Raw genomic sequence first — 23,453 nt, forward strand, 5'->3', positions numbered from 1 at the left:
CCTGAGGTGAACTGACGCTGGGATCTTTGATGTGTGTGTTGCAGGTCTGGTGAAGCTCGGCGTCCACTGCGTCACGTGTCAGAAAGTCGCCATCAAGATCGTCAACAGAGAAAAGCTCAGCGAGTCTGTCCTCATGAAGGTAAGAGCTGCAAGGTGGTGAAGTGTGCACTGTTATCGTTCGTGGACCCAAGACTAATCCCACATGAATTAGAGATGATTTTGATCTAGTATCAGTGAAGTGGTCTGAGGTGAACTGGGGTTTTTCAGCGTCATATCCCCCGCTGACTCTGCAGTCCTACACAGCCAACCTGGACCGGTTGGCAGCAGGTTCTCAGTCCCTGCTCTGGTCCTCAGCTTTGTTGTCCGGTCCAGTTTACGGACCACCAGCACCGATGCCGGGGGTTCTGCCGCTCAGCTTCCCTCAGAATTGACAACGAGGCTGCCAGGTTCATTTACTGTGAGTCCATCGCCATCAGATCCAGATCATTTAGTCATCGCAGGTCTTAAGATCGTCTTTGATGAGCGATAATCAATGACATGAGGTTACTGGTTTTGGTCCATTAATGAAGGAAACTTACTGGTTTTGACCCATTAATGGAGAAAACTTACTGGTTTTGACTCATTAATGAAGGAAGCTTACTGGTTTTGACTCATTAATGAAGGAAGCTTACTGGTTTTGACTCATTAATGAAGGAAGCTTACTGGTTTTGACCCATTAATGGAGGAAACTTACTGGTTTTGACTCATTAATGAAGGAAGCTTACTGGTTTTGACCCATTAATGGAGGAAACTTACTGGTTTTGACCCATTAATGGAGGAAACTTACTGGTTTTGACTCATTAATGAAGGAAGCTTACTGGTTTTGACCCATTAATGGAGGAAACTTACTGGTTTTGACTCATTAATGAAGGAAGCTTACTGGGTTTGACCCATTAATGGAGGAAACTTACTGGTTTTGACTCATTAATGAAGGAAGCTTACTGGTTTTGACCCATTAATGGAGGAAACTTACTGGTTTTGACTCATTAATGAAGGAAGCTTACTGGTTTTGACTCATTAATGAAGGAAGCTTACTGGTTTTGACCCATTAATGGAGGAAGCTTACTGGTATGACCCATTAATGAAGGAAACTTACTGGTTTTGACTCATTAATGAAGGAAGCTTACTGGTTTTGGCCCATTAATGAAGGAAACTTACTGGTTTTGACTCATTAATGAAGGAAGCTTACTGGGTTTGACCCATTAATGGAGGAAACTTACTGGTTTTGACTCATTAATGAAGGAAGCTTACTGGTTTTGACTCATTAATGAAGGAAGCTTACTGGGTTTGACCCATTAATGGAGGAAGCTTACTGGTTTTGACTCATTAATGAAGGAAGCTTACTGGGTTTGACCCATTAATGGAGGAAACTTACTGGTTTTGACTCATTAATGAAGGAAGCTTACTGGTTTTGACTCATTAATGAAGGAAGCTTACTGGTTTTGGCCCATTAATGAAGGAAACTTACTGGTTTTGACTCATTAATGAAGGAAGCTTACTGGGTTTGACCCATTAATGGAGGAAACTTACTGGTTTTGACTCATTAATGAAGGAAGCTTACTGGTTTTGACCCATTAATGGAGGAAACTTACTGGTTTTGACCCATTAATGGAGGAAACTTACTGGTTTTGACTCATTAATGAAGGAAGCTTACTGGTTTTGACCCATTAATGGAGGAAACTTACTGGTTTTGACTCATTAATGAAGGAAGCTTACTGGTTTTGACCCATTAATGGAGGAAACTTACTGGTTTTGGCCCATTAATAAAGGGAGCTTACTGGTTTTGACCCATTAATGGAGGAAGTTTTTTTTTTTTGTCCCATTAATGAAGGAAGCTTACTGTGTCTGGCCCATTAATGGAGGAGGCTTACTGGTTTTGACCCATTAATGAAGGAAGCTTACTGGTTTTGGTCTCTTCAATGGCGTTGCCTAAGAGGATAGGTGCATATTCTCTGTGATATTTTCTGCAGTACATGTTCATATAGCAGTGCTTTCCACTGCTGCAGGTCCTCCAGAGTGCATATTATCATGGTTTTTGCAGCCCGTCCATCAGAAACACATTTTCACCATTCTAGAGGCGTCAAACGTCCGACTGCTCCACACCCACCTGGGCTGGAAATAGACCAGGAATGATGCGGTCGCGCTCCGGAGCTGTCACTGCGTCACCCACGCGGACTGAGCGGACTGAGCGGTCTGCACTTCAGCACGGAGCAGGTGTTTGGGCTGTTGTTGTTGTCGCTGCTCCACTTCCCTCCTACGCCTCGAACAAGCGGGTGGATGCAGCTCAGTCGACGACTGCATGAGTCACATGACACTCACCATCACCGGCCACTTAATTTCAGGCTGCATGTGAAGCACCTTGAAGGCTTTGTGCTTGGTTTGGCTGAGATGAGGATGAGGTTGTATCTGCCAGATGTTGTCAGCTCTGTTAGACATCAGTCTAAACAGGAAGCACTATCAGTCACTGACCATCTATGAACAGTCGACATGTGTAGACATTAACATACATGTAGAAATGAAGACTTTTCAATCCATCCATCTGAAACTAGTGTTTTTATCCAAAAGAAATAAACGTGAGTGAAAGCAACAGAAAAAAGCAGCTCTGTAAAACGTAAACTTCAACCTCCAGTTTAAAAAAGTCCTGCTGACCACTGGAGGCCGTGGCCAAAAGGCAGCTGAGGTTGATCTGGTTAGGATGTCTCCTGGAGAAAACCCAACACCTCGGGCCAGGCGGAGGCCACTGGGACGGATCCAGGACACACTCGAGGGGCAAAGGTGCAAGTAAAAAATGTAATTGTACACAAAAAGCACCAAGTGCATCAGCGTTGCAAGAAGTTAATCTGCAGCTGACGTGTGACCCAAAACACACAATTGCACGTGGAGGTGAACACGTGTAGGGCTGAAAAGATTCCTCGAATAATTCGAGTAATTCGATTACAAAAAATGATTGAGGAATTTTCTCTGCCTCATCATTAAATTTTACAGCTCAAAGCAGGTATTTCTCCCGGACTACGTTTAATGCGGCACAGCGCGCTGACGTAAAGGAAGAAAAGAGGCGGCGGATATGTTTGGTTTTAGTAACATGCTCAGGCAGTCTGCAATGGCCCAGACGGAGACACATGTAGCTCAGTGCTTAACTTTTATTTTTAATCCACGCTATATTCTTCTGGTCCGTTCTCCTATATGTTCCCCCTCTAACCCGGTACATACATAGGTTCCTCTAAACATCTGTTCCCGCTACAGTTTTAACTAAAAGAAAAGGCAGAAAATGTCAGAAAAATAAAAACGTATTAAAGCTAACTTGGTAGTTTTCAATTTTAGCTCTGTAGTCATTGATGGATAAAACAAGCAGCACTGGTGCCTAATGTGCTCCAATACAGCAGGGCTCATCATTATATTTTGAACACTGCCAAAACTCAAAATCTTATACTTAACTTAAAACTTAACTAGAACTTAAAATTAGCTTGACACAAATGAAAGTTCAATTGAAACACGTGGGAAAAACACCTAACCTTTTAAGTGATGTGTGTTATCAGGTGTAATGGCATTTTTAGGTTAGAAATAAGAAAACTTCTTGGTAAGATTCTTAGTTTTTGAGTGAAGGCAGTGAATTTGGTCGACTGGTGTAAGTTCAGGGTTTTTAAATGCACAGCCATGAACCTACTGTATTATATAATTTAGTCTTAGTAATGTCAATTAACATCTTATGTATATTTATAATTGCTCTTTAACTAAACAAAAATATGTTTTATCCGATTACTCGATTAATCGATGGAATTTTCAGTAGAATACTCGATTACTAAAATATTCGATAGCTGCAGCCCTAAACACGTGCACAGAAGTCAAAGGTTTTTTGTAAATCAACTGTCTGGTGTCTGAAAATCAGAACAATTTCCAAAAGCTGTTTTCTTCAAAATGCCACGTTAAAAACACCTCGGAGTGCTGATTGGACAGCATTTGTTATAGCTTTCTGCATTATTATGGTCTCTCTCTCGCTCTCTTTCTCTCTCTCTCACACACTTACATGCACTTGCCAGAACAAGTTGTTGTCGGCCTGATTACTGTTATAAATCAGTTCCTGCACGTGTGTGTGTATCTGAATGTGTGCATGTGTGTCTGCGTTAGTGTGTCTGTGCGTATGTGTGCAGCTCTGCGTGTGTGTGTGTATGTGCTGTTGTGTGTGTGTTGCTGGGAGGGACGCAGACATGCTGACGGACCGTTTCGATGAGCTGAAGTCGAGGTTTCATCACCGAGTACGTGAGTGGAGGTCACATGACCCGCTCAGCTCTCCTCAGTTAACGCTGGCAGCTGATTGGTTGATAACACCGATGTCCCTCACACTGAGGAAGACCGTGTCGTCGTGGAGAGCAGTAACGTTTAATGAACGCTGCCAAGTTGACTTAATGGTCAGTTGGGAGCGTGAAAAGTGTCGGTGGCTTGTAGAGGTCAGCGCGGGCGAGCTCGCTGCTGATTGGTCCGTTCCAGCGGGGTAATGAATTTAATTAGGAGATGCAGCGAAGCAGAGCATTGCTCTGTCTCAGCAGCTCCGCTGAGGTTTCTCTGAGCTGCGTCCCGGTTCATGAGCCGCTGGATTCACGGTTATGTCCAGGTCGGTTTCCTGCAGAGGATTGTGGGGATCAGTGCAGTAGTGAACCCATGAGCTCATTTCACGGGAGGAAAGAAGGATCAATCAACAACTACCGCTTCAGAGTGACCAGTAAGGAGGTTGTTTGGTGGTACACAGACCTGAGTGAAGGTTCTGGTTTTTAGATGACCTCTCAGAAATTGTTAGATGACCCCCTTCATGAGACTGTCAGAACCCTGGAGAGCTCCAGCAGAGACCGGCTTCGTCACCCGCGATGCACCACTGAGAGGCATCGCAGGTCCTTCCTCCCCGCTGCCATCAGACTCTATAACCAGGCTGATCACGGTAGTTAACGGACAATAACAAGATGTGCAATATCTGTCTACCTCATAAACATCCTACCTGCTTTTTTTTTGCACTACTTTTATTTTCATTCCAATGTATATACTGTTTATATTTGTAATTATATACTTTTTACTTTTTTTACCCTTTCCCTGCATGTGTGTGTTGTGTGTACTGCTGCTGCACAAAGAGAATTTCCCCATTGAGGGAGAAATAAAGGACAATCTAATCTAATTTAATGCATGGCTGCGTTTAATGGAGGCAGGTTCCTCGAAAACCTCAGTTTACATCCACATCCTTCGCTGTTTCGTCGTTGCATAAACAGACACAACTTTGACCAGATGAGCAGATTCTGCTCTGAAGCTCCTCCCTCGTCCTCCGAGGCTGCGAAGGGTCAAGGAGGAGTGTGAAAGCTGTCAGGGACAGGACGAGTCCAGGACTTGGACTGGAGTCCGACTTGAGCCCTAAATTTAAAGGGGACCTATTATGAAAAACACGTTTTTTCTGTCTTTAACATATATAAAGTGGTCTCCCCTCAGCCTGCAAAACTCAGAGAAGGAGGAAAGCAACCAAATTCTGCAGTGTCTGTACAGCCGCCCGGATGAGCCGTCCAGTGTGATGTGACTTCTACGAGCCGTTCAGATTCTGCGTTACGTTACGAAAATGCGATTTACATAAGTCGGCCTCCGATGCGTGAAACCACTAACAACTAACTTCGCCGGCCGGAGCTTCCGCCATTTTTTCGTAGCGGTGTATCGCGTCATTCAGGCAGCCAATCAGCACAGAGCCTCATTATCATAGCCCCGCCCACTCAGAACCCCGCATAGATAATGAGGTTAGAGAATGGAAAGATAAAGACATGGCTCAGAGGCTGAATTTCTAATTTATTTAGCAAAAAACAATCATTGGATTTTTAAGACATTCAAGGCCTGTTTAAAATAGGTATTAGATGCCATAATAGGTCCCCTTTAAGGAATTTTGTCACTTGACTCAGACTCAAGTGTTGATGACTTGGACTTGGAACTGACGTGTCTTCAGAAGTATGTTTGATTTGCTGCAGTGATCTGGAATAAGATGATCTCTACATTAAGTTTAGTATTGATTTTCTGCATGACCTGGGGATGCTGGGTATTCCCCGGAGTTAGGGAGGTCTGGGCCCCCGTGCTTTGACCCAGGTCGGCTTCTTCATCTCAACGCAGAAGCGTTGGAGTGGAGAGGTTTGTGTGTGTCTGTAGTTTTATCCTCCCTCTCTCTGGTGAAACCAATCACCTTGTTGTGATTCCAGTTAGCTTCTGCCTGCTGACATGGTCATGGAATTGCCCCCCGTGTTTCGGATGGTTACCCCGACAGATTTCCTTAATCTTTCCGGCCTCAGGTACATTTGTTTGGGAGGAAGCTGGGGCTTCGTCGCCATGACAACAAGCCCTGAGCGACGGCGGTGGAGAATTTGCACGTTGAGCTGCGATTTGGAAGCATCAGCTCCTCCTGCGTCAGCTGGCATTTTGGAGGAGCTCATTTTCTTTGACATTTTCAGATGTACGACCAGTTCCCTTTTCCCTCCTCTTTCTCTGCTTTTCTTTGGCGCTTTCATCCTAAACTTTGTGAAGCGTTGGATGAATTCTGCACAGTTTTTTGCATAAGAATGTCTGTTTTGTTCACGATGCAAGACGCATTTACATTCGCCTTGTTCGTTTTTACAAGTGAAATGTGGTTATTGGAATTTCCCCAAACCATTTCCATGTGAATGCATATTCTTTTCTTCTGGTTTTTGGTTGATCTTCATCCATCTCTGGTAGAAACATCTAATGTTAGGATTTTTCATGGGCCTGGACTCGGGAGGCGTGTCTTGAGCTGTGCTTGAGGTTTACGGTTCTTGCGTATCAGGAGCACCGGGATGCCAGCTTTTCCGCCCCGTTCCTACAACATTTGGTTTTATTTTATGTTAACTCCCAGCACTGTCTCCATCCAGCCTTTTCAGGGAAGTTTTGGTACCAGAGCCCCTTTAAACTCCAAGTAATCAGTCAATTCTGTAAACTGAAGTTGCGTTTAGAAGAGTCTGGTCCTGTGCACAAGGGTTTGTCTCGCAGGTTACAGCAGCTCCGAGCTGCTCCATACATAAAACTATAGAAAATCCTAAAATCAAAAGGGGAAGAATGATTAAATTAAAGAATTAGATGAAAAAAACATTCTAATCATCAGCCAGATTACTGAGGTTTTCATGTACAGATGCTGAGCACATCTCCTGCCTCCGTCTGGCTGCTCAGCAGGTGTTGAGACTCAGTCGTGCAGGTTTCTGGTCCTCCCGGACCGCCTTGGCCGACTCAGTCCAGACTGTTGTCTGTTGTCGTTTCACGATGGTGGCAGAGACGAGGAAACCGCCTTTTCCTTCAGGAATCTCTACTTGGAAAGCATTTCCTCTGCAAACACGTGTAACATTCCTCAGTTGTCTAGAATTTATCCTCTTGTATTTGTACTTAAAAAAAGACATGTATTACAAGCTAATTCTGCTGGAGTACTTTTTAAATGGAAGGAAAAGAAAGTGATTTAAAGTAGTTTCTAAGGTGAGAAATTGTTGGCTTGTGGCAGAGGTTGACACCCCCAGAAATCCTCATCAACGTACCGGAGCGTTTGTTTCCTGGTAACATCTGTTGACACAGGTGAACTCTCTCAGTATACGACATAGATGGAAACTCAGGGCCAACAGCTGAATGTGTCCAGAGGTTTGGAGGTCTTCCTTCACAGTCACATGAGCAGGATATCACTATCTGGTGTTAACAAGCAAGGCTGCTCTCCTACCACTCCACATGATGATGGAGGAGGGAAAACATCTGCGTTTCCTCCTGCTCCCCATCCTTGACCTCTCCTCTTCAGCTCATCTGCGTTTGAGGACTCATCTGATCATTAGCCGGTCTTTGGAAAACTGAGGTGTAAACATCTTTTCCACTGTCATGGATATTCATTATAATACGTTAAAAGTGGCAGAATGGGGCCCTGGGAAGCTCAGTGGGTTGAGCGGGCACCATTTGCAGAGGCAGCGCAGGTTCAGGTCCTGGCCTGTAGCTCGTGGCTGCGTGTCTTCCCCCTTCTCTCTACCCGTCCCCTGTCCACTTACTTTCCCAGAAAAGGCCACAAAAAAGGCCAATAAATTAAAATGGCAGAATTATCAGCAGAAATCCTCCAGATGGAACTAAAATCATAAGTTTGGACATAAAAAAGCTCAGTAAAAAATCTCAAGCAGATATGAAGGAAGACCCAATTTGACAGAGCAACCGCAACAATCTGCCACTAGAGCGGCGCCATTCTGGAGTTTGTTATAGGACATAACATGTATACAGTTGAATATCAACATCAGTATCCTCATTAGTATCAGTATCATCATCAGTATCATCGTCATTAACATGACGAGTATCATCAGTCCCCTCATCAGTATCAGCCTCAGCTTTGTCCACATCATCCCATCATCATTATCATCATCATTAGTATCATCAGCAATATCAGCATCTGTATTGGCAGCATCATCAGTATCCTCATTATCACTATCATCATCAGTATCATCATCAGTATCCTCATTATCAGTATCATCATCATCATCAGCATCAATCAACACAATAATCATTTCTCGTGGATGTTGTGTTTTTCTCTCTTCGCTTTAAATTGTATTCACCATTTGGTCCACTTTTGTTGTCCTGCATCTCTCCTCTGAATGCTCACAAATTAATTCTTAGTATTGTTATCTTTAAAAACGTTTTTTAAATGGGGATTATTTTCATGAAAAAGGAAAACTTCATTATTTAATGAAAAAGTAACAAAATATATCTAATAAACAGACCTTTAAAACAATTGACCTTTGACTGAAGGAAAATGAATCAAAGCTGTCCAAATGCAGCTTTCGACTGACTTCTGAACAGAATTTAAACAAAACTTGTGAGAAACCTCCACCAGAAGTTTCTGAGGATGCTTTCAGGTAACGTTGCCTGGTAAAACATCCAGTTGCTGCAGGTCATCATCAGCATGTCCCGTTACCGTAGTTACTGTTGCTAACTGGGACTAGCTGACAGTGTTGTCTGTCTGCATGAAAACCTTTTGACACAAAAGAAACACCTCTCTTCGTGAAACATTCAAATATGCAGAGAAATATGCTGTCAAAGAAGTTAAATTGGAGGAAAAGGTTTGTGGATCACGGAGGAAAGTTGATGCAATCAATGACAACATTCAGGATCGACACCACTCATGCACCGCTGGGTAAGATCTCATTCATTGAATTAGTGTAAATTGGAAAGACGTCATTTTAGATCTGCTCCTCTACAAAACTTCATATACTCTAGGAGATACCTGGAATCAGTCTCCGGACACGTCGTCGTCAAATTCCTTTTGCCATAATCTTCATAAAATGGATGATCTTCCAGTGTTTTTTTTCTGTAGAGCTAAAAGCTGCAGATGTTTGAGTTCTGCTCTCTGTGGTACTAATACTCAACAGTCATTGGTTCCTCCGTGTTGGAGCGGCGGGGCTTACCAGTCGGTCAGTTCTTTTCAAACCCAGGAGAGGAATATTTATCACACCAACGGAGAGCGGGTCGTCTTTGGCACTTTTTCCAGTCCGGTGGATTGTGTTTCTGAGCTCTTCAGCTCGTCTTGTCTGACTCGGCTCATCTCATCTCGTGGCTGGTGGTGTTAACGATATCAGTGCAGGTTTAAACTGTGTTTATTCAGCCCACTGGTGGGCTGAGTCACAGAACAAGAAGCTGTGTCTGCTGATAACCATCTCAGACGACAGACGTTTCAGTTCCACGGCTGATTCGTGGTGCGGAGCAGCCGCCTGTCTCATATTTGAGGTTTGTACAACAATGGTTCATTTTCACATCCTTTCCAAAAGAACCAGGACTGAAATGTCTTCTTTGCAATGCAGAGGTTTGGCGTGAAGAGGTTATTGATATGGCAAATAAGATAATTTGAGCTTTGTGAAACCAGGCAAATATTCCTTGTTGGGACCCATATGGGGTCAATGTGGGAAAAGTAGTCCATAAGTCCCAGTTCTGGCCCAACATGCAGGACGTGTGTGGGTCTTGTAGTCTGGGGTCCACATGAGATCAACAGGGGCCAAAGGGTGAGCTGAAAGTAATCTGACCAAATATAGAAGTGCTCTACCAGTGGGATGTGCACAGAAATCCCAGGTTTTGGACCAAAATAGAAAAAATTAATAATAATCTGTTATTACATGTATAGAAGTTACACCACAGATGGCCTGTGCGGCTTCTCTATGGACTTGTGTAACCCACCTGGGTTAAGAACTTATTGTTGTGGAACGGTGCAGTTCCCTGGCCGACCAGAGGGTGGCGCTATGAGTAAACCGCGCAGCCTGTGTTCACTCTCTTTTCGGCAGAAGTCAATGCCAAGAGCACACAGCTTACCAACTAAGAACTCCCGGTAACAAATAAACACTCCTCACACCAGAAATTCACCATAATTCGCCTGGTACACACTGTTAACAAGTTATTCGTTCGTCAGGGTGTTACATTGTGTGAGGATTCAGCTGGAATGGAGAGCCTCTGTTAGCGGGCCTTAGCTCCGGTAAGAAATGCTAATGCTAATCCGCCATCTTGGCTATCAGGACTCCTTGTGACTTTTACTCTTGATTCATGAATAAAAACCAATTGGAGCTGTGATACTGTCGCCAAGAGTACAAGAGACTACACAGATACAGATAATTTTAGCAGTGATAAACGAGTGTAAAAAGATCGCTAATTACTTTAGCATCGAGCTAATCCCGCTAGCCGCCAGCTAATTGTGCACTGTCATGCTAAGGTTCACTTACACTATACAGCTGTGATACTGTAGCAGAGCAGTAACAGTGTTTTACACCATTAAAGGTGCCTTATATTTAACTGTTTGAGGTTAAAGTTATGGTACTGAAGGAATATTGATTGATTAACTGTATTGTTAAGGTAATTTAATGGTTTAAATATGCTTAAGTGAATACATCAGAATCAGAAAAGGGTTTATTGCTAAGTTGCTAAGTTAAGTTTTCACACGAGGAATTTGTTTTGGGGATTGGTGCAACACAATACAAATATAAAAACAAATATATGAGATAAAATAAAATTAAATGTATAAACAATAAAAAGTATAAACAGTAAAATAAAATGTAGACCGGAAATGTACAAAATGAGGTTTTAAAGTGCCGGGTGAGTCTGTACAAAAGTGACTTAGGAACTTAGGATAGGTAAAAAGTATAGACAGAAATGTACAATGCTGTTTGATCCATCCTAACAGTTAAAAGAGGGCTGAATATTAAAGGGCCCATGTTTAATTAAAAATGTTACAATTACAGTGCTGTTAAAAGAGAATAAATAGATTTAATGTGTTAAAAATATAAATAGTGAGTTTAAATATATTATATTATTTCATTTACATGTTGAAGTGAATGTTGTGATTTGGTGTACATGATTTGCAGCTAATTGACACTGGAATATCTTATGTGATGTAATTATATTCATTTTGCAATGATTAGACAGTGTGACAGGAGATCGATAGAGAGAAAATTATATTATAACATGCATTCTTCGCTGTTTGCATAGATTGTTTTTTTACCCAGACCGAGTCGATCGGGATCTGAACTTAATGTTCAGTGGCGAGCCAGTTTAAATGGAAGAATGACTGTGGAGGAACCAGCAACGTGGTGTGGCCAGCCGCAGGATCCATCTGCAGAGCACAGCATCGTCGATTCCATTTTCATTAACAGACAGATAAGACTAACACTCAAAATCTACCCGGGTAGTTCGAACACAGACATTAAAGAACACACACTCATACACAAGAAGACCTTTGCTTCTTTCCCTAAAGGAGCAGTACGCATTGGACATTGAACTCTTTATTTATTTTTATGGGCCCATTTATCGTGCATTTGTGCACACTAGGAAGCCGGCTTAGGTAGGCAGGGTTTGTAAACTCATCTTTATTATTTTGTGAACAATACATTGAATTCAAACCATTCCGTTGTCTGTGTGTGTGTGTGTGTGTGTGTGTGTGTGTGTGTGTGTGTGTGTGTGTGTGTGTGCGCGTGTGTGTGTGTGTGTGTGTGGTATTTCTACTGACACAGGTTTTCAGGCTCTTCAGTCGTTCCTAGACCTTACTGATACTGGTTCAATAAATATCATCTATATACTTACCTTCGGTAACCGTTACCTGTGGGGCCCATAAGAGCAGAGTGGGTTGTCTGCAGAACATCTCCTTTGACCGCCGTAGGCTATCACAGGGAAGGGATGAGGGGTTTCCATGATCCTAAACTGTCCCAGTTTTGTCACTTCCTGTTTTATTTTGAAGCCCATCGGTGCATCCGAAATGCCTTACTAAACAGTATATACTCAAAAAGTATACTTAAGTTCGACAAACTTTTGAGTAAATATCACTAGTATGCATTAATTTGGACGTACTACTCAGAGCCACACGGCACTTCCTGCCGTTGGGAGGGGGAGTTGTTACCATGGTAACAACTCCTGTTACAGCAGCAGTAGCAGCACCGCTCCGCTCTTTCCCGTTTATCCTGGCCCAAACAAGATGACATTATAATATTATATACGATTATTATAATATTAATATTAGATAATATTATTATACTTAATATTATACTTATGACATATACGTATCTGCGCAGCACTTAGCAACCAAACACTACTGCATTGCATTGTGGGAAGTTTCTTCTTAACTAGTGTCCATCAATCCACACTAATAAATTTCTCCAGAATGAGTATGGATAGGACATACTATTGAGTACGTACTAATGGTTTGGACGCACTAAAAAATCTCACATACTGTTTTTGCTACTCATTAGGGTGGAAGTATGGAATTTCAGATGCAGCCTATGTCTTTGTGTTTGAATTCTGGTTTGACTTTCCTGTTTCCCATCGGCTCTGATCGTCTACACCTGTGTCTCGTTAACCCTTGTGTATCTGCTCTTGTCTTTCCCCTTCTCCCTGCTGGTCCGTAGGGCTGAACGATTTATCGTTTTCTGACCGAAATTGCGATTTCAGACAACGCGATCATGTGATCGCCAAAGCTGCGGTTTTTCGTAGTGCTCCTGACTGGCCCAGGATCTGTTGTGTCAATAAGCGTACCCTACGCCGTAGGCTCTGCGGGTCACGCTAACCAATCAGTATAAATCCAATCCTGCTCCGCCTGCTCCTTGATTTCTGAAATGGCTTCAGCTGGACCAGAAGCGGAGTTATATTATATATATAAAGTGTATCACGATATTGGGTTATTAATATGAATCTATTGTGTTGACTAGTAACGGGCATCCGACCGCGACCGCGCCTCGACCAGCGGACCAAAATCTTACTCCGCTCAGAAGAAACTAGTCCCGTTTTGTGGTCCCGTTTTGAGCTCTGAACTTTTACTTATGTAAGGCTGGTGTAGAGGTAAGCCTTACCTTATTAAATTAAACCTTTTTCGGGTCGTGAGTAGGATAAACACGCGGGCAACTTCTGCTGAGCTCCAGTGTACTTTAATGTCCCTCAACAGTGTAGGATTTTAGAACATCAACACAGCACCTAGTGCTGTATCACTCCGCCCAATCTAAAACATATTAACAACTACAGATAAACTGACTAGTGTGATTATAGTCCCTGATTTACATCAGAATAAAAAGAATATATTTATAAAATAATGAACCCTGAATTACCAAAATAACCTTCTTAACAAAAATAAATCTCCTCTTACACTTATAAGGTGAGCATGAATCAATCTTTTTTATGATGTAAAATTGTATGTATTTATTTACTTTTATTTATTTATTAGAAAAAAAAAAGTCAAATCATACATGAGAGAAACTATTCAGTTTGTGGCAAAATATTTTTACTTGTATGAAACTGAAGATGCATAATGCAAACCTGACATTTACTTTTAGTTCATTTTGTGGAAAATGGTTGGCCTGGCTTTCTCTTTAAAACTTAAACAGTTATAAAGCATTACAAACTGTAACAATAGGGCAAACACAGTATTGTTTTGTATTTTGTGTCTTTCAAATAAAAGACAATTTATTCCAGTCATATGTTCCTCATTCAAGGTTGTTAAAAAAATACTGCTATAATATCGTATCGTATTGTTATCGTGACCTCAATATCGTGTACCGTATCGTGAGATTAGTGTATCGTTACACCCCTACTGTACATGGTAAATATTGCACTGAAGCTTGATTTGAAGAAAATCGTTAATGAAATCGAAATCGAAATCGCAATATCTGCCAGAAAAATCGCAATTAGATTTTTTACTAAAATCGTTCAGCCCTACTGGTCCGTACTGTTTTGTCCTCCATGTGCCATGTCATGTTTTTCTGGTTTTGTCAAGTTTGGGTTCATGTTCTGATTTTGGATCCTGCGTCGCAGCGTTTTTAGTTTAAATAAATCATCATTTTTGGAACTCCTGCCTCCTGCATCTGGGTCCTATTACAACCGTATCGTGACATGAACTACACTTCAGTGGAACAAATGATCACGGCCGTGCATCCCAAAGAGCCACTTCCTGCTCAGTGAGGTCATGTTGTGAAAGTGGGGCGACACAAGTTTCACATTATTTGCTGAAGGATGACGGTAAAGAAAGTCCTGCTCTGGATCTCCGTCAGCAGCCTCAGCCTCTTGTTGTTTGGACGCTGCCGACGGCTGAGTGACAGAGGGCTGATGCAGCGGATGAAAGGAGACTGCAGTCCACCGCAGAGGAGAGCGTCTGCCCTTTTCCCATGATGCACAGCTGAGCTTCATTCTCTGTAGTCGCAGCGCTCTGCGTATGACTGTAAATGTATTCTGTCATATGCGCTCTCACAGTGAGGAGGCTGAGGAGGCTGCCGGCTTCATCTCGCTCGTCATCAGCATGCACAAGAAACGGGGCGCGCTGCCATCGGGAAGATGCTGCCTGCCGAGGACGGAAATGCAGACGTCTCCTGCAGTTTCTGCTCCCCTTCCTCTTCACAAGGAAATAGCTGCTGAACCCCGACTGCACTTGTTCAGATTCTCCTTACTCTTTATGTGTCTCCTTGATGTGTGTGTAATGAAACAAAAAAAACCTGCTGCTGTCCACCAGCATCACCCAAACACCCAAACCAGTTGTATCCATTCAGGAAGTAGGAAAGTTACAGTTCCCTTACTGACCACTAGGGTCTGGATCATGTTAAAATCTTCAACTTTATAGTAGAAATAAACATGTTCCCAGTCTGGTACCTAAAAGTTTTGGTCTCTGTGGTTATATTTTACATCCATGACGACTGGATGGGATAATTTTTTTTAACCTTATCAGCCAAAGTTCTTAAAAGTAACAGAATTACATATAATTAAAGGTGTGGCCTTTTGACTTTTGTTGCGTGGCACAGTCGATGATTGGCTGTCATGGCTTTCACTACTTAGGGCTTGGAGCTGTGTTGACTTCTGAGCTGTTTTTCTGGTATTGTGACTCTGGTATCGGACTCCTGGTTTCATACCTACTAATCCTGGTTTCATTTATTTTAGTCCTGGTTTCAGATCGTCTAGTCCTGGTTTCATTTCCTCTAGTTGTGATTTCAGTCCTGCTGGTCCTGTTTTCAGATCTTCTAGTCCTGGTTTCAGATCTTCTAGTCCTGGTTTCACTCCTGCTGGTCCAGTAATGTTACAGTCCGCTGCTGCTTCACGTGAACTAAAACTCACAAATAGTCCAAAGCAGGAAGTTCAGAGTTGGATTCGTGTAGGGCAGAGATGCGTCATACTGACTCGTCTACTTCGTCCTGTCATCTTCGTCTTCGTCTTCTTTCAGTTTTTTCCTTCGTCTTCAGCCTCTTATAAACTTAATTCCCGTTGTCTTCCTGCCTGGGTCCCTCACTTGTCCGTTACTGCGTCTCAGAGCCGACCTGCCGTCGCTCCGCTGGGTGTATCTGTGCTGCTGCGTGATGCCTGGATGCTCGTGTCCTCTGTCAGAGGACGAATTACGCCTCGCGCCGTCCACAGCCGCCGTTTGAATTGTGATTGGATACTAAAGCCGGCCCGGCTCTCCTGCCTTCAAGCCCCCGTCCAGACGTCATGGCAACAGATGGCGGTTTGATTACCGAGCGGATGTTCCAATTTACGGCCCCCGGTGCCCCTCAGCCCTGTATCGTGTTTCAATTAAATAGAGATTTGGAAGCAGCGCGCCATAACCGGAGTCAATGCTCATAATTCATTAAGAAGAGCCATCACGCACGGAGGCGTCGAGCGCTGGCTGGTACGAGTCAGGCGCTCTGAGCCCCTCACAAGACGGGGGGGGGGGGGGCACCGTTCTGCCAGCAGGTCGAGAACGCGATACCCCCAACGGGCGAATGTCGGGGGAAGTCTCACCGCGCTGCTCAGAAAAAGTTTAGTTGGTTTCAGATGTTTCTTTCTTCAAAGTCACAGTTCTGAGTCATGGACTAAGATCAAGGTTGTCAAGGACAGATTACCGGGTCCATAACTTCAATAAAAGAATACTGATATGAAACCTTTCAATGATTAAAGTTTGAGCTCAGTCCAGCCGTAATCTCCATCCTGCCAGGGTCCGTGTCTTTGTATGTCGGTGTGAGTCACCTCTCCAGACAATAAATCAGTTTCTTTTCTAAATCCTTTGGTTTACAATATTGTGTATAAATGGTTAGACTGATAACAGACAGCAGCTGACTTATGTTTCTGTTGCTTCGGTTTTGTTCATGAGGGGGTTTCGGTCTGTTGTGATGAAGTTGGACTCATAGGTGCCTGAGGAATAGTTTAGACTTGTAAAGAATTTTTGAACTTCATAAAAACTGTCCTTCAGAAGTTTCCATGAGCTGGTAATACCTTTAACTTGTTGTATGAAACCCAGTCTGATTTAGCTAAATACACCTTTACGCAGAGTGCCGAGGCGGTTTAAATAACACCGTTCAGGATGCAGAGAAGCACAAAGGCAGCAGAAGATTAATTTTGGATGGATAAGATGTCCTCGTACCGACTTCTTTAACGTCTGCAGCTGTAACGAGGTGCAGCGCCCCAGATACTGAGCTCCGTCAGTGGTCCAAGCCCTGACTGCCAGACTGAGCAAAAAGGATTCATTTTAATTGATCAGGAGCCCGTAAGGTGATTTAATTCAGAGCACACACTTCCCCGTCTGCGTCATCCATGAAATAAATTGTTAAAATCTGAAATATTAATGTTGTTCTAACAGAGTTGGGGGGGGTCGGCTCGTTTTCTTCAACAGAGAAGATGATCCAGGGATAACCGAGTTCTCGGATGAGATCACAGTAACCGTGGCAACCCCCAACCTTGCTCTGCAGGCCCCGCGCGCTTTATTATTACCCATTAAAGAAACATGTGGCTCATAATCGAGCTTAATAAACGTGAGTGGGGTTTGGGGGGATGGCGGGGGCCAGAGTTCAGCGTCTGTTTACCTTGAACATGACTTTAATTAGCCTCCGCCGCGCTGCTCACTGTGCGACGAGAGGAGAATGAAGGTAATTAGAAGCGACGGCAGGAGGATGCACCTGCACCCGGGTGCTCACCTGCAGGTGGAAACGCCGGCTGAGGGGACGAGATGGATGGGGTGACAACTCCACTCTGAGAACGGAGCTGTGATACCGAGGCAGGAGTGACGGGGGGAGTAAAGACGGGATATTAAGGTCTCCTTTTATTTAAACAGATGAAACAGGGTCCAAACGGGGATTCAAACACGTCTCTCTTAAATTTGGCTCGCTGCCTTTTTCCATTTTGTACGAGCAGTGACACCTAGTGGTGGAAGAACAGTTTCCTCTGATTCATGAATCCATCAGTCCAGGGCCGGTCCTAGGGTTTTTGTGGGCCTAAACAAGATTTGTTTGTGGCCTCCAGAGGGAAGATTTTTTAAGTTTTTTAAGTTACACTCAAACATGAAAGATGCAGATATCCTGAAGGATTCTCCCAGTTGTCCTCTGCCGTATGACTCGTTGACTAGTTTTGTGTGATTTAATTTACAATTTGTTACCACCTGATCTGTGATGCGGGTAAAAACCAACTGGTTTGTGTTTTTATTTACTCATGGAAACTTTTTGAAGGACATTCTTTACAAGTAAAGTTTGTAAAGTTCCCTATAAGTATGTTTAAACTACTGCTGGTCACTCAGAAGAGCAGAAAACCCCCAGTTCTGATCCCACACCAGGGCCGCTCCGAGGATCTTGGTGTCCTGCAACAACTCCAAGCTCAAACACCAAACCACACACGGCTTACAAGTGAATGAATAGACGGATGGACAAATAATATATCAACAAATCTCAAAACTTTGTTTGGAAATTTGAAATATTATTTGAATTAGCTTTCACAAGGAACTGGTTTTGTGGAATGAGTTTTAAGTGTTAGATAGACTGAACTGAAGCCCAGTTGGGAAATGTTTGATCAAGATAATTTCTTTGTAGTTAATTTAATCCCAAGAATGTACTCTTTATCAAGATCCAACAGCTTTGTCATTCCACGCATATTCATGCGTCCCGGACCTCAGCACACACCACTACAAACATCCTAACTACTGACTTTTGTTTGAAATACGGTAGTTTGGATTTAAATTTACTGAATTTATCGGAGCATGAAAGAGGGTTAGGATTTTTTTCATCTTTGTATGACTTCAGGTAACCCTGGTTCGGTAGTTCGAGTTCAAAGTTCAAAGCCTTTTATTGTCATTGCACAGTTAACTATACAACCAAATTGAAGTTGCAGTCTGAAGGTGCATATTTTAAATATAAATAAAAAATATATGAATATGAAGCAATATTGCACATGATAGCAGTGTCGAGTGGCTGTTTTTAATTCCGGAGGTAGAATTAAAATTTTCTTTTGGGGGTGGGGGTTTGTGTCCAAGGTTAGAGTCTAGGGTCCTGAAGCAGGAAGAAGCTGTATTTAGTCTGTTTGTGCTTCCCAGACTTGTGTATCTCCTCCCTGAGGGCAGCAGGTTGACCGGGTGGTGACCTGCATGGTGCTGATGGGGTGAGTTATGGGTCAGGGTCAACTGAAAACGATGAAAGTTCTTAAAGATGGAGAAAGTGAGCATATTTGGAAGGAAACTCGGTTATGTTTTCATCTTATATTCAAAAGTAATCAAAGCTAAATCAAAGCTACTGCATCAGTGTTGTTGTCAAGATGGCGGCGCGTGCAGACGCAGCGACCACTCGCTCTCCCGACTTTGACTTTGTTCTGGGGATTCAGTTTGGGTCCGGTTTCAGCCAACAAGCCTTGAAAGGTGTTTGATATGTGCACGGTTTGTTCCCCTCCGGCTCCCCGGGACAGCCTGGTCCAGGACCGGTGGGTCCAAACATTAAAGGGGGTCCTTATCTCCTTCTAGCCGTCAGCTGCCACCCACACTCCCCATGACGGAGCTCTGAAGGGGGCCGGCTTTGATGGAAGTGTCAGGCGTCTCAGACCTGCTGCGTCGACGCTGACCGGAGACGTTGGAGGAGGACTCTGATTCCAGGCTGAGGAGGGGGGGGGTTGAGACGCTGCGAGCGTCCAGGAGGAGCCGGCGGGGTTTCTGCGTTGTCCTGTTTTGTGACGTCACGCGACACAACGTTTGAGCTGCGCACCTTCCAACACTGACCTGGTTGCTCATTACTCCGGCACTTTAAAACCAACATGTTGTACATTTTTTCTTTTATTATTTGTTCTTTTGTATTACACCAATCACCACAACACATTCCTTGTGTGTGTTAAACTACTTGGCAATAAACTTCTTTCTGATTTCTGGTTGTGGATCATTGAGGCGCTTTCTCTGCATGTTAAAGGTGTGAGTCCGGCAGAAAAGAGCCCATAGATGTTCACGTGTCCAACTGAGGATAGGTGAGCAGAATCTGCTGAGAAATGGCAGGTGGAGCCCCCCGGAGCATCATCCACCCTCTGCCCCGGAGGATCCCGGGGCCACGTCTGGAAAACATCAGGACTGTTTCGCTGGCAGCTGCTGCAGAGCTGGCGCCAACAACCCTCCCCAGGACCGGAGCGCCTGCTCATGCCGCCTGCGCCCTCGGCTCCAAGCACGTCGCTCCCACAGATGTTTATTTATTCACATAAACTCATGCATATTTGAAATGGCTCAATTATGTTGTGTGATAGCTATCGTTGAAGACCCAACCCGGAGAACCCGGTCGTTTGTGGGGTTCTGTTCAGCAGAGGAACAAGCGGGGAATTCTGGGGGTTTTCAGCCTCGGCAGCGCTGACGAGGATGTTTGGATGAATCTGATCCAAATTAGGGCTGGGGATCGATTCAAATGTCAAGAATCCATTCGATTCCAATTGTTAAAATTCAGAATCGATTATCAAGATTCAATTCGATTCCGACATTGATTTGGGTTATTAAAGTTTTTTGAGCTGTATGAAATATGACTGTATGAAATCCGTTTTATTTTTTCTCAAATTCCGTTTTAATTTTTTCCATTTTCGTTCTATTTCGGTTTTTAATTTTTGAGAATTTGGTTTTTAGCATTTTATGCAAATGTAACCCCAAGACAGTATATAAAGTCATGAAATATAGACAATTTATGCAATTATAACTGAAAACTTTAATGTTTTCATACCTTTAAACATATTTAAAGGCAAAAACATGGCACCAGTTATTCTCGTTTCCAACAAAACATTTCTTTTTTGGGCATAAACAAAAAAAAAACAACAAAAGTTGTAATGATGAAAAAAAATCATTTGATTGGCTGAAATAAAGGAAGATATCTGATTGGTTGCAAATCCAGCGCAGCTCACAGACAAAAAAACTTTTGTAAATCAGGTTATATTTGTGTGTGCATCAAAAATATATTTGTGTATCTTGTCACGCACGTGTGAATTGTTCTGTGCATTTGTGGATCGGCGTGAGCATTTGTGAATTATGAGACTGTTCTAGCTCCATAGGGCAGCTTCTGGGAGGAAGCAGAAAGTTTTCAGCTCGTCTCAACACAGCCAGTTGTGTCAGTAGCGGACTCACTTCCCCGCTGTCCAGTTTGCTCTATTTACATCCACACACGTCGGCTGCCATGGCAACCGTGAGGATGAGGGACCATCAGCAGCACAACAATCAGATCAGGGACGGTACCCTATAATAATAATAATAATAATTCATTTTATTTAGAGGCGCCTTTCAGGTCAGCCAAGGTCCCCTTACAGGAGATACAGTTAAAAACACATTTTATAAGTTAAAATACAATTAATACAAAAAAGGAGCAACCGACAGCATAAAAAAAGTACATATAGTAAACAGTCTCTGTTTAGATGAAACTAAAAACCTGATTTTCAGTCACCCGGAGACGAGGACTTCTCCACTGTGAGGAAGGAACAGTAAGGTTTTAAAAAACCCCAGAGAGCTCTCTCCTCTCGGAGTCTCCGTGTACAGTGAATATGAGGATGAGGAGGAGCCACACGTGAGAACCACGGTGATGCGTCCAGGCTGGAGGAGGAGGACGCTGACGTCAGCGCCGTCTTTCACCGCGGCCTCGTTAAAGTTGTTTAACCAGCGGCAGGAGGAGAATCAGTCCAACAGCAGCTCACTGGAGGTGTGCTCTCCCTGGATCCTTCCAAGGGCAGAAAATAACACCCTCTAAAGTATTTTCGGTTGCTGACAACTGTCTGACTCACACTCACTAACCTCGTCAGGGATGGATGATCGTGTCTGAAGGCCGCACGCGTCAAACCATGTGTACATCATAACTAGAACTCCAGCTCATCCTCATCATCGCTGCTGAAAGTCCCACGGTTGAGCCGATATTGATCTGGAGCTCCTTCGTTAATCAGAATTGACGTCAAACTGATGTGAAAATCAGACAAATGTATAAGAAGAGCTGGATTACACCATGTGACGTCAACGATATACTTTCTGAGATCTATTAAAGCTTCTTTCTCCTTGTTTGATTGTGATCGTGCTGCAGCTAAACTTGGTCCTCAGATCCTTTCAGACCGACACACAACCAGCCACGGCGGTCTGGTAGGAACACGAACAAAACCACCAAAGATATATGATTTAGAGCAGTGGTTCTCAAATGGGGGTACGCGTACCCCTGGGGGTACGTGAGATTTTAAAATATACATATATTTAAAAAGTAGCATCCATGCAAAAATCCTTTGAAAATAAATATTTCATAAATAATTGAGGAAAATATAAGTCTAAATTCATAAAATTAATTTTATCTTCAGGAGTAGGCTATTCAACTTATTATCCTAAAACTGCAGAGTATCCCCCACACCAGGATGGTTCCACCTAACCTAATATTTTTATGTTTAATAAATCAGTTACTGATGGCACAGTGCTCTGTTTTAGGTCTTTTTTTTACAACCAAAAGTGCTTTGCGCTGGTTAGGGGGGACTTGGCTGAAAAAATATTTCACAGGGGGTACATCACTGAAAAAAGGTTGAGGACCACTGCTTTAGAGCAAGACCCTAGTGGTAAAGCTGAGGAACTGCAACGCTTCCGAACACCAATCCTGCTTCAACCTGGAAGTTGGAGCGTCGACGCTCGGTGGAAACAAGACTGGAATTTTCATTTTATGACTTAGTTTGACCTGTAAACATGCATTAGGCCTTATCATAAAATGTAAGTCTGTGTAACGTTCTTGGACCAGACAGGCGCGTCTGGTATTTTCCCGTGATGATCGTGTGTATGAGCGGGTTCAGTCTCTCTGGTTGATCCCCTGGTTCCTGAATGAGCTCAGATCTTCCTCCGTAGTTCTGATCACCGGAGCGTGACGCGCCGGCCGCTGTAACACGTCTGCGTTCAAGCGTCAGCCTCACAAGTGAACCAAAGGTTAAACGTGTGAGTTTGTGCTTGGACGGGCATCAGGCGGCACGGGCGGGAGAGCCCTCCAGGGCCAGCGGGGGGGATTAATGTGATGTTGCTGTACGCGCTGTGCTGTGTGTCCATGTCTGACTGGGTTCTCCTGGTGTTTCTCTGCAGGTGGAGCGGGAGATAGCCATCCTGAAACTCATAGAGCATCCCCACGTCCTAAAGCTGCACGACGTCTACGAAAATAAGAAATACCTGTAAGTACACCCCTCCCTGGGTGAATGCACCCACGCCGGGATGAGACTCCCGCTGCACACATCTGCACTGAGCACATCTGAAACAAAGTAAATACAGATTTAGGTGATGAACGCACGGGGAACCACCGACCTGCCACACATGCAGACTGTCAGGACTGTGGTTTGTTCGGCATCCCGGCGACATCAGCTATGAACACTCATCCCGCTGGTAGCGATGAGGGCTCGCTGTTTGGGTTTGCAGGAGGCTGTGACATCACCGACCCAGATCAGACCAGAATCATCTGAACCCCCCCCCCCCCCACCCATCTTTATCTCCACTCAGCTTCAACAACTGTTGACTTGTTGGAGGCTGGAAGTGTAGCAGAAACAGATGTGTGGTTGACATCTCCAGAGATGTGACTACGTTGCTGTGTTGGGTTCGGTTGCCTGGCAACTACTGCACTGATACTGTCACATCCGGCTCCGGCAGTTCACATAGGTGAACACGAACAGAAACTTACCGCCAGTTCAGGGTCCAA

General features: G+C 43.7%; 1 protein-coding gene across 10 annotated transcripts in view; it reads left to right on the plus strand.

Annotated features, from left to right (window-relative positions):
- LOC133458002 (serine/threonine-protein kinase BRSK2-like) overlaps nucleotides 1-23,453 on the plus strand; it is a 168,995-nt gene that overhangs the window by 91,651 nt on the left and 53,891 nt on the right. For all 10 annotated transcript variants that reach the window (XM_061737445.1, XM_061737454.1, XM_061737463.1 and 7 more), the window contains exons 2-3: nucleotides 45-139; nucleotides 22,850-22,935. In XM_061737445.1, coding sequence (XP_061593429.1) covers nucleotides 45-139; nucleotides 22,850-22,935 — 181 coding nt within the window. The remainder of the gene's footprint in view (nucleotides 1-44; nucleotides 140-22,849; nucleotides 22,936-23,453) is intronic.

The sequence above is a fragment of the Cololabis saira genome, chromosome 2 (genome assembly GCF_033807715.1).
Source record: "Cololabis saira isolate AMF1-May2022 chromosome 2, fColSai1.1, whole genome shotgun sequence".
Classification (NCBI taxonomy): domain Eukaryota; kingdom Metazoa; phylum Chordata; class Actinopteri; order Beloniformes; family Belonidae; genus Cololabis; species Cololabis saira.